This window comes from Odocoileus virginianus, chromosome 3, assembly GCF_023699985.2.
Source record: "Odocoileus virginianus isolate 20LAN1187 ecotype Illinois chromosome 3, Ovbor_1.2, whole genome shotgun sequence".
In the NCBI taxonomy this organism is placed as follows: Eukaryota; Metazoa; Chordata; class Mammalia; order Artiodactyla; family Cervidae; genus Odocoileus; species Odocoileus virginianus.
This window is the reverse complement of record NC_069676.1, coordinates 23,243,673-23,255,717: the sequence shown is the minus strand read 5'-3', so window position 1 is coordinate 23,255,717 and position 12,045 is coordinate 23,243,673. Positions and strand designations below refer to the sequence as shown.

The 12,045-nt window shown below is 33.8% G+C and overlaps 1 protein-coding gene across 2 annotated transcripts in view; it reads left to right on the top strand.

Moving 5' to 3' along the window:
* Positions 1 to 11,582, top strand: part of SLC12A2 (solute carrier family 12 member 2) — a 97,708-nt gene extending 86,126 nt beyond the window's left edge. For both annotated transcript variants that reach the window (XM_020893502.2, XM_020893501.2), the window contains 6 exons: positions 378 to 500; positions 1,989 to 2,100; positions 4,272 to 4,358; positions 5,672 to 5,807; positions 6,116 to 6,183; positions 8,715 to 11,582. In XM_020893502.2, the coding sequence (XP_020749161.2) occupies positions 378 to 500; positions 1,989 to 2,100; positions 4,272 to 4,358; positions 5,672 to 5,807; positions 6,116 to 6,183; positions 8,715 to 8,850 (662 nt within the window). In that variant the 3' untranslated portion in view covers positions 8,851 to 11,582. The remainder of the gene's footprint in view (positions 1 to 377; positions 501 to 1,988; positions 2,101 to 4,271; positions 4,359 to 5,671; positions 5,808 to 6,115; positions 6,184 to 8,714) is intronic.
* The last annotated feature ends 463 nt before the right edge of the window (positions 11,583 to 12,045 follow it).

Sequence of the window (12,045 nt, the reverse complement as noted above, 5' to 3'; positions counted from 1 at the left end):
AAATTACAAAAGAAATATGTTCATGGAACAGGCATAAACTTACTTTGCCCAGTCAGCCTAAAACAGCTTTTCAAAAGTCAAAATCTCACAGTTATAATTTTATTTACTGGTTTTTGTGATTCTCTTTCATTCAGAATGCTTCAAAATATTAGAAATTAGGCAAGGTAATTTGGATGAATATAGATGTATTTATCTATAGCCATTTAAAAGTATGTTTAAATTACAAGCAACTAATTGTGTTGTGAAGAATGCCATGTATATAATTGTCTACATTATAAACATCTGAATATACAAAAGTTAGGGAACTATAGGAATTTAGCAAGATATACTTTAACATTTACCTCTCTTATATCTTATTTTTCTGCTTAATCCTTCAGAATCCAAAGGCCCTGCTGTGCCTTTAAATGTAGCTGACCAAAAGCTTCTTGAAGCTAGTACACAATTTCAGAAAAAACAGGGAAAGAATACTATTGACGTTTGGTGGCTTTTTGATGATGGAGGTAAGGTTGCTAACCTATTTTTTTTTTAACAAGTTTAAATTTTTTGAGGTTGTGGGGTTGGTATTAGGAAACAGCATGTACTCTTTACTCACTGACCCATTCCCATTAGGCCAACATTCCCCAAAGCATTAGGATTAGTTCCAGAATCAGGCGTCACAGTTAGTTGTCATATCTCTTCAGTATCCTTTGGTTTGAAAGTTGCTCAGCCCTTCCTTGAGCTTCATGACTTTAAAATTTTTAAAAAAATATTAGACCATTTTGAAGAATGTCACTCGATTTGAAGTGCTGTTTAATGATTCATAATAATTAGTTTCAAGTTATGTATTTTGGGTAGAAATATCACAAGAGTGATGCTATGCCTTCTGTCTGCATCTCACCAGGTGGCTAATGATGTTGATTTGTCTCATCACTGGTGAAAGTAGCTTTGACCTTTGAGTAAGGTGGCTTTCACTATGTTTATATACTGAAAAGCTATTATTGCCGCCTTTTATAATTACAGGTATTTGGGGCATGGGCAATTTCTTTGAAACCATGTAAATATTCTATTGTTGCTGTGATTTTTGCCACCATCTTGAGCATCCATTGATATTTCCACCTGAATTTATTCTTGCTGTTGTTGTTGTGTGTATGTGGTTTCCAAATGATGATTTTTCCAATCCCGTCACTTCTTCCTTATTTATTAGTTTTATCTGGTGTTTAACTGTAAAGAAGAGCTTTCTCTTCACTTTTATCTGTGTGGACGTAACAGTCTCCCAATTTTATTCAGTGGGTTAGCATTTTTCATTTTTATAATTTATTTTGATGTCCCAGATTTGAGCAGCAGTATCCTCTTTAGGCTAATTTCTGTGTCCATTTGTCATGTCCCGATCATTCTTTATTTTATGATAAAATATGATGTTCCAGGCTCAATTTTGTACTTTACCTGCACCAGCACTTGAATGACCCTTTATCCAAAGAGCCTTGATTCCTTTCAGTGAAGAATGGTATTTAGAAACATAGGTCAGAACATTAGACATGCCCGTTTCTACTACAGTGTCACTGCTCCATGCCCTCTCAGTGAACAGATGTAGGAAACACACACAACACTTACTTGTACATACATGTGTAGATTGAAACCACTTCCGTTGCCAGCACTGCAGGGTTTGCTCCAGCTTCTCCCTTTGAGAAACATGTTGAGAAACATGACTCCCATTAGCTTCAGTGAATATTCTTTTTCTCAGTCCTGATATAACAAATCTCCCTACCCTGCAAGGCCAGTACCTCATTTTTTGCTTTCATGACATGGGCCCTGTCTTCACTGGACTTCCCTCCTTATTCAGGTCTGCCAAGTGGATTTTTGACTGAATCATTACAGGCAGGACAGAAGGAAAATGTTTGTTGTATACTGAGGTGTGGTAAAGGAGTTTTTAGCAGCTAACTTGAATTAAAACTTTTTAATTGAGAAATCAATGTTAAATATAAATGATCTGTTCTATTTTTATGACTCAGGTTTGACTTTACTGATTCCTTATCTTCTGACTACCAAGAAAAAGTGGAAAGACTGTAAGATCAGAGTATTCATTGGTGGAAAGATAAATAGAATAGACCATGACCGAAGAGCGTAAGTCTGTTTCAAACTGACGAGCTTCTATCTAGTAGTTTTCATTATTTCAATATCGGTTTGGTAGGGTAACAATTAGACAGTACAGAAAATGTCAGTAATGTTGCTCTGTTCTGTAGTGAAGTTGAAGAGTCTAAAGTAAAACTTCATTCTTTTTAATTTAGCCTTAATGTTCAAGTTTAGATTCTTGGTTTTACTCACATGTAATATTTTTAATGTGTTGACATTTTAGAACATCTTTAAATACTTGTAGCATAGAAGCATTAATCAGCCTTTTATGAAAAAAAATTAGGGTAAAAAGTGCACAAAAGTTACATATTCATATATGTATTATACTTTTCAGACTTCTAGACAACAGAAATGCATGATGGCATTGTCTATTCTCTCATTTCTGTTTGTCCTGTCACACAATTCTAGTACTGGTTTCAGTGCTTCTCTAAGTACCCTCTGTCTCATTTCTGACCATTTCATAATATATTGTACATACTGCTCCCAGTTTCACATTTGGAAAGAAAAGCTTTGATCATGTGATGCCTCTGCCCCAAGGATTTTTAACTTCTTCTCTGTTACATACCATAGAAAGCCTGTGTGACAGTCAGGGCCCTTTATAGTCTGTCTTGTTTCCTTTCTGTCTTTATCTCCTGTTCCCCCAAATATGCCTTATACTTCAGTCTAATTTCTGCACCCACCCCAAACATACATATGATTTCAGACTTCTACATCTTTGCCTTCTCTCATCTCTATACTACAAACAGTTCTTCACTAGCCTCCCTTCTCTATTAAAATAACTCCATTCTTTAAAAGCTAGTACTTCACTCTGTATAATGGGCTCCAGTTTCATCCACCTCATTAGAACTGATTCAAATGAATTCTTTTTAATGGCTGAGTGATATTCCATGGTGTATATGTACCACAGCTTCCTCATCCATTCGTCTGCTGATGGGCATCTAGGTTGCTTCCATGTCCTGGCTATTATAAACAGTGCTGCGATGAACATTGGGGTGCACATGTCTCTTTCAGATCTGGTTTCCTCAGTGTGTATGCCCAGAAGTGGGATTGCTGGGTCATATGCCAGTTCTATTTCCAGTTTTTTAAGAAATCTTCACACTGTTCTCCATAGTGGCTGTACTAGTTTGCATTCCCACCAACAGTGTAAGAGGGTTCCCTTTTCTCCACACCCTCTCCAGCATTTATTGCTTGTAGACTTTTGGATAGCAGCCATCCTGACTGGCGTGTAATGGTACCTCATTGTGGTTTTGATTTGCATTTCTCTGATAATGAATGATGTTGAGCATCTTTTCATGTGTTTGTTAGCCAGAAAGATAAAGAACATTACAGTATACTAACACATATATATGGAATTTAGAAAGATGGTAATGATAACCCTATATGCAAAACAGAAAAAGAGACACAGATGTACAGAACAGACTTTTGGACTCTGTGGGAGAAGGCGAGGGTGGGATGTTTAGAAAGAACAGCATGTATATTATCTATAGTGAAACAGATCACTAGCCCGGGTGGGATGCATGAGACAAGTGCTCGGACCTGGTGCACTGGGAAGACCCAGAGGGATCCGGTGGAGAGGGAGGTGGGAGGGGGGGTCGGGATGGGGAATACATGTAACTCCATGGCTGATTCATGTCAATGTATGACAAAACCCACTGCAATGTTGTGAAGTAATTAGCCTCCAACTAATAAAAATAAATGTAAAATAAATAAATAAATAAGGCACAAGAAAAAAAAACTATAAAATAAAAGCTAGTACTTATTGTCACCTTCCTCATAAGCCTTCCCTGTTTCTTTCTAGTTGTTACAAATAACTGTTTACCAGTTTTTATTGAAATCCATGTACTTACTAATACAAATTAATTAAAATTTAAAAACTAGGTGCCGTTCAAATTTAATTATTGTCTTCCTCTGTCCATTGGATACTAAGGAAAAATTCAGAGAATGTAAAAGAATACAACACAAGTTTCTACTCAGAGAATTTAGACGTCTACTTTGTGAATGAGTAGTATAAATTAAGTCAGATTGATTTTGCTCAGCGCCTGATATACTTCTCCTGTAAATCATTCTTTTCCTATAAATCACATGGAGTCAGCCCTAAATAGAATAAAACTATTTCTGTACGCAGCCGTCACGTGTCTCAATGCTGTTCACTTTTGTTCTAGGATGGCAACTTTGCTCAGCAAGTTCCGGATAGACTTCTCTGATATCATGGTCTTAGGAGATATCAATACGAAACCAAAGAAAGAAAAGTAAGTTATTAGTTATTATTAAAAGTATATTTTAAATTATTATTAAAAGCAAGTTATTAGTTATATTAAAATATACATCATTTTGTATAAATTTCTGATTCTTTTATGGATGACCTACTCAGACACTGTAATAGATCATTTAACTTAATTACCTGGGAGTTTTGCCTGCTTTTAGTTTCATGTGAAGTCAGCATTTTTTCAAGCTAGCAGATAACTGACTGACATTGCAGATATTGAAGTAAGTCCAAAGTGTTTTTGATAATTAGAGAAAAATTCAATTACTGATTTACAAGTAATTTCTGAAAATCGTTAGTGCCACAGAAATTCTAAGTGGTTCTTTAAATTTCCATTGTTCATTATGACCACTCAATCCCTATTCCACATGTGTGTTACTTTCCACTATTTTATTACCAAGATGAGAAAAAAAATTTAAGAATCTGCCTATAGTTACTGCATTCAGAATTTATAAGAGTTAAGCAAAAGTAGATTTCATGGAGTATCCTACTGAAAATGGTATATGGAAGTTGTTTTAATTATATGTATTTATACTACTGTACATAATTTCAGTTACTCTCAGTTTTATGTTGAGTATATGATGAAGTCGGAAAAAAGAATTCATTTTAAGTAGAAAACAGTGAGGTATACTTTGTAAGGTTGTAGTCATGGAGACTGTTTTTTCTCTTATAGAATTATATATACTAGGAGCTTTGTATGAGACTGATATTGAAAAATACAATTTTCACATTCATAGGGGGTTAGAATGCTATTCATGTTCTTTTACCATCTTTTGTCCTATTAAGTATCTTTGGATCTAGAGCTTAATTCTGCATCTTCTTAAATGTTTAATATCTGCCTTTTCCTCCCTTCAAAATGTCCTAGTACCTTTTCTTACACTGCTTTTATTCAGTGATACTGGAACTGGGAAAGTGATTGAGTGTTTTGAGTAAGGGAGTAACACAATTTGACTTATCTTTCCTGGGTATCATTTTGGCTGTGATGAAATTTATTTAGGTTGAGGAAGTGGGCATAGGAACAAGGACTGATACAAGGAAATCTGCATTAGCAGTTAAAATTGCAGTTCTCTTATTATGACTATGGTTCTAAATTTCTAATCAGTTAGAGAAACTAGTGATTGCTATTTTCAAAATAAATTGCAAGAGTTAGGATAAGGAAGGGAGCACAACAACTGGAAAACACTAACTTCTGAAGTTTATAATTACATTAACTTTTCAAGTTATAATTTAATGTTTAAGATCTTACTGTTAAGTAATTCAACATAGGTTAACTGTCTGTATTCTTTTTTTTTTTTTAAGTATTGTAGCTTTTGATGAAATGATTGAGCCATACAGACTTCATGAAGATGATAAAGAACAAGATATTGCAGATAAAATGAAAGAAGAGGAACCATGGCGAATAACAGATAATGAGCTTGAACTTTATAAGACCAAGGTATTCTCTCTCTCCTGCTTCCTTTACATTAATATTCCTTGTGGATTTTTTAGAAAATACTTAAGAAATAAATATCTAGAACTACAGTTGGTTATGAAAAGAACTAGTTGTGTAAACGAAATCTACTTTAAGTTGTACTTATATTTGGATAGTGCAAAGCACTGAATTTTCTTTTTTTTTTAAGTTTGGGAATGGATATTTTTATTATACCAAAATTGATTTTGTTTTTTTTTTTATTTTAGTTTTATGTACCAGGGAAAATTCTACTTTTCGAAAGGACTAAGAATGACTGTTATGTTTCATTTCAGACATACCGGCAGATCAGGTTAAATGAATTATTAAAGGAACATTCAAACACAGCTAATATCATTGTCATGTAAGTAATACCTATACCAAGATTTTCTTGGGTGTCCATTTTATGATAATTAGGATTCATTTCTTCTACCAAAAATATATCTGTAACCATAATAAATTAGTGGTTATGAGAGAAAAACAAACTTTTTTAATATACTTTGCTTTAAGCATATGAAGAAATCATTTAAGATAGGAAAGATAAACAAAAATATTAACCTTAAGTTTGTATAAATCTAAATAATTCCTTATCATAATAGCTTATTCTGGGATTTTTTTTCCTTTATGCTTTTTCCCACTTTTAAAAAATTGCTTAGCTTTGGAAATACCACAGCATAACCATCAACATTTGTCGGGTAACAAGGCTGCAAGTTAAAATTTGGTTGCTAGACAGTTCTTCATAGAAATAACTCCATCAAGTTAGGTCGAGGATTAAATTTAAAACATGGTTCCTATCTGAATTCCCACTCCCAAATTCCCACATACAAAATGTCATATAGACACAATGTCTTTGCACTGAATATAGATACTTATGCTCGCTCTGGCTTTTCCTTCACTAAACCAGGTTACCTAGATCTTTATTGAACCCAAATTTTCTAAGTCCTGAAGCCTGGTCCTTATATAGGTAAACAACGCTCAGATCTCTGGAAGCATATCAAATTATGAAACTAAGTAATACCAAAAGATTGCTATTTTGACTAACAACAAATATTTAATACACCAGGAAATTTCAAGTTTTGTTGATGGTTACGAAGTATCTGTAATGGAAGTCACTAAAACATAGGAATCTAGAGAAAAACACTCTATGGAGCAACTGGACACACTTTCACTTCCTACAAATGAAAATGAAACCTCAGAGATAGGTACAAGAAATTGAACATTAACATGTAGAATTAATTATGTTTGAATTTCATTCATCCGTATGTAGTTACCACTATTAAAATTCAGATAGAAATATCCCTTTCTCCTAAAACAATTTTAAGGAGAGATTTGAGGTTTAATTTTAGATACTAACTCAGCAGTGGCCACCAGACTGGAAAAGGTCAGTTTTCATTCCAGTCCCAAAGAAAGGCAGTGCCAAAGAATGTTCAAACTACCACACAATTGCACTCATTTCACATACTAGCAAAGTAATGCTCAAAATTCTCCAAGCTGGGCTTCAACAGTATGTGAACCAAGAACTTCCAGGTGTTCAGGCTGGGTTTAGAAAAGGCAGAGGAACCAGAGATCAAATTGCCAACATCCACTGGATCATAAAAAAGGCAAGAGAATTCCAGAGAAACATCTGCTTTACGGACTATGCTAAAGCATTTGACTGTGTGGATCACAACAAACTGAGGAAAGTTCTTCAAGAGATGGGAATACCAGACCACCTTACCTACCTCCTAAGAAACCTGTATGCAGGTTGAGTATCAACAGTTAGAACCAGACATGGAACAATGGACTGGTTCCAAATTGGGAAAGGAGTGCATCAAGGCTGTATATGGTCACCCTGCTTTTTTAACTTATATGCAGAGTACATCATGTGAAATGCCAGGCTGGATGAAGCACAAGCTGGAATCAAGATTGCTGGGAGAAATATCAGTAACTTCAGATATCCAGATGACACCACCCTTATGGCAGAAAGCGAAGAAGAACTAAAGAGCCTCCTGAAGGTGAAAGAGGAGAGTGGAAAAGCTGGCTTAAAATGCAACATTTGGAAAACTAAGATCATGCCATCCAGTCTCATCACTTCATGACGAATAGATGGGGAAACAGTGGTAACCCTGACAGATTTCATTTTCTTGGGCTCCAAAATTACTGTAGATGGTGATTGCACCTATGAAGTTAAAAGACCCTTGCTCTTTGGAAGAAAAGCTATGACTAACCTACACAACATATTAAAAAGCAGAGATATTACTTTGCCAACAAAGGTCCATATAGTCAAGGCTATGGTTTTTCCAGTGGTCATGTAGGGATGTGAGAGTTGGACTGTAAAGAAAGCTGAGCACCAAAGAATTGATGCTTTTGAACTGTGGTGTTGGAGAAGACTCTTGAGAGTCCTTTGGACTGCAAGGAGATCAAATCAGTCAATCCTAAAGGAAATCAATCCGAAATATTCATTGGAAGGCCTGATGGTGAAGCTAAAACCCCAATACTTTCGCCACCTGATGCAAAGAACTGACTCGTTAGAAAAGACCCTAGTACTGGGAAAGACTGAAGGCGGGAGGAGAAGGGGATGACAAAGGATGAGATGATTGGATGGCATCCCCGACTCAACGGATACTGGTTTGAGCAAGCTGTGGGAGTTGGTGAAGGACAGGGAAGCAGTACATGGGGTCACAAAGAGTCAGACACGATTGAGCAACTGAACAACAAAAATTTGCTATTCTTAAGATATTTTGTAAGAAATACTTTGTTCAAACTTGAAAAAAAATGGGAATATATGGTATAGTAGTTGTTACAGCATATACTGTAACTATAGTAATTTTTAGTTACTATTACTGTGACTTAGTTTTTATTATTTTATTCTTAGCTTAAATACATTGTTTAATTTCCTGTTTTTTTGATAACCAGGAGTCTCCCAGTTGCACGAAAAGGTGCTGTGTCTAGTGCTCTCTACATGGCATGGTTAGAAGCTCTATCCAAGGACCTGCCACCAATTCTCCTAGTCCGTGGGAATCATCAGAGTGTCCTTACCTTCTATTCTTAAGTGTTTTATCTACACGGTGGACAGCCCTCCAGACGGTACTTCAGTGCCTAGTAAAGTAACTATCACTGAAATCTTCAACATCACAATGGTGAACTGTGACTTTTTTTCACTATTTCATTAATTTGAAAGCACACAGGGAAGTTGCTCCATTGATCAGTGTATGGAGACTTCAGTTTTAGTCAATTCTGTATTTCAGTCTTAGTGATTGATGATTCCTTGTTGGACTGAAGCTTGTGAGAGTAAAGTTTTTCCTTTGCTACTTGAATAGCAATAAAGGGGTGTTATTTTTTGATTGATGAAAGGAGTACAAAAAGCCTTTAGCCTTGAGGTGCCTTCTGAAATTAACCAAATTTCATCCATATATCCTCTTTTATAAATTTATAGAATGTCAAACTTTGCCTTCAGCTATTTTTATTTCTAATCTTTCCCACCTTAAAATGGACACCACTTTTCTTTTTCCATTGGCCAATTAGTGTTGAGTACTGTATGTTTTCTATTACTTTTGTAAATGTGTTTGTTAGATATTAAAGGCGAGAATTAGGGCAAGTTAATGAAAGTCAAGGAAAAAAATGAGAACCAAAAAGTGACCCCAAGGTTAGGTTTGCATTAGGATGTATAATTGTAGATCTAGAAAAAAAGGCCCAATAAACCTTTTTTTTAAACCTCTAATTGGCTGTTATTTATATCTTTTTTGATTATTATTTCTTGAAACCTTAGGGGAGGTTGAAGATTTATTGAGTACTTCTATATACCATCCTTAAAAATCACGTATTGTCATTCTTTAAACAAAATCTTTAAGATCATTTATATTTATTAGAAGAAAGATCTGTCCTAATTTAGTTTTCCTCAAATCTGAGGGACTTTTACAAAATGCTAAAAGATTTTTCTGGTTAAAATTAGACAAAGCATTGTCATTTAATAGAATATTTCAATAAATATATGGAATATCACTATATCATCCTTTTTATAAATCATTAAAATATTTAATGTTTCATCAAATGGTTAAATGGACCACTGGTTTCTTAGTGAAATGTTTTTAGGCTTAATTCATTCAACTGTCAAGTACATAGTCTTAATTAATATACTCAGGTTTGAACAGATTATTCTGGACATTTAAATTTAATCCATTCTTAATACTTTAAAACTTTTGTGTTAAGAAAAACTGCCAGTTTGTGCTTTTGAAAAGTCTGTTTTGACATCATAGTCTACTAGTACAATTTTGACAGTGCATATGTACTGTTACTAAAAGCTTTATATGCAATTATTAATGTGAAGTTTTTTTGTTTTTTATTCAAGGAAGGATTTCCTAGAAACATTTCAAGGGATTATATGTCTACATATCTGTGTATGTGTGTGTGTATATGTATATGCATACACATATGCATATGTGTATTTATAATGACATGATGGTTTTTTGCATTTTAAAGTGATTAAGATTTATCATATTAAATTTTTTGTTTCAGTTATGAGTTCAGAGATTGAAAGACAGGTTTCATGGAGAACAAATGTGATTACTGGAAGGGCATGTAACTTCACACAGTTATCATTCCGTTAGGAAATGGAGAATGTTTCATCTAAAGTACTGTTCAATGTGTTCACTGGTGTAAGTTTCACTGGTGAAGAATTTATGTAGGTGTTCATGAATCTTGATAAAAATCTATAAAATTACTACTGTTGTTCAGTAGTACAATATCTTTGCTGCATGAGTATAAACTAAGTTAATATCATAACAGATCTGATAGTAATTTTAAATTCAGAATGTTAAGAGAATGAGGTAATTGTTTTCCTAAAAACTTTTTCCTATGTTATAACTCACGCCATTTTACCATTTTTTGGAGGTTTTGTAGTGTTTAAGAGGAAAGACAATGGAAATGTCATATTCAGTAAACAATATCATGTCTCAACTTTTTAAATGGATAATAGGGCATAACTGAGTGCTGCTATCTTGAAATGTGCACAGGTACACTTACTTTTTCTTTTTTTTAAGTTTTTCCCATTCAGGAAAACCTCGTTGTGATCTGTACTGCAGGAACCAAATGTCATGCATCATACATATGTGTATAAAGTACATAAAATATATCTAAATATACATAATGGGGGAGGGTAATATTGTCTGTGAAATAATGTAAGAAGCTTTTCACTTAAAAATAAATGCATTACTTTTACTTAACACTAGATACCAGGTCAAATTTTTCAAGGTTGTTTTTGTGCTCTGATAAATTTCAACAATTAATTCTTAGAAATGTTAGCTAGTGTTGAAGCTATTCTACTCTATTTTATTTATGCTGAATTTGATTATTTTAATGCCAAAAATTTTAAGTTCTAATCATTGGTGATAACTTGGAAATAAACAGTTATGCAATGGCATATGACCGCTCATTATTTCTCTAGGTAAAAATTCAGTGGGTTTAGAGAATGGTGGTGTTAAGCTGATTATTAACAGTTAATTAAATCACATATTTATTTGTCACATTATTTCATTTGTATTTTAGGTTTCCTTTTACATTCTTTTTTTATGCTTTTCTGACATTACGTATTTTTAAAGACTATGGAAAAATAATTTAAAGATTTGAGCTCTGGTGGATGTTTACTAAGTTTGAAAATGTAATATTTTGATAATACTGTACTATAACTGTCACACAAATGCTTTTCTAATGTTTTAACGTTGAGTATTGCAGTCGCTGCTTTGTACAGAGGTTACTGCAATAAAGGAAGTGGATTCATTAAAACAATTTAATGTCCATTCATTTTACCCATTTTATAAATCTGTGTAAACTTTGTGATTTTTACCTCATTTATACAACTTATTTCATGGATGTCCTGAGTTTTTTAAAATGGCTTTTATGCTACTATTCATGGTTTGGAAAAGTTGTTTGAAGTTGTTCACTATCCTTAAACCTTTGGAGTAATCACTAATTTTCTTGACAGATTGAGCTTATTCAGACACAACTCATTTTGATATTTTGTAAATCATTTAACTTTTCTAATTCTGCTTTATTTGACTTTTGGTTAAATCATGTGTTTATGAGTGAAGAAAGTAGAATATTAAAATGGATTCACAGTCTCTTGAGTATAACCTGATTCATTTCTTGCTAAGATTTTTGGCAAGGCTAATTTACAGTTTTACAAAGCATTTTCACTTTACTATTTGAACATTACAGTAGGTGTATTATATGTGCAGGACAGCAGTTTCTC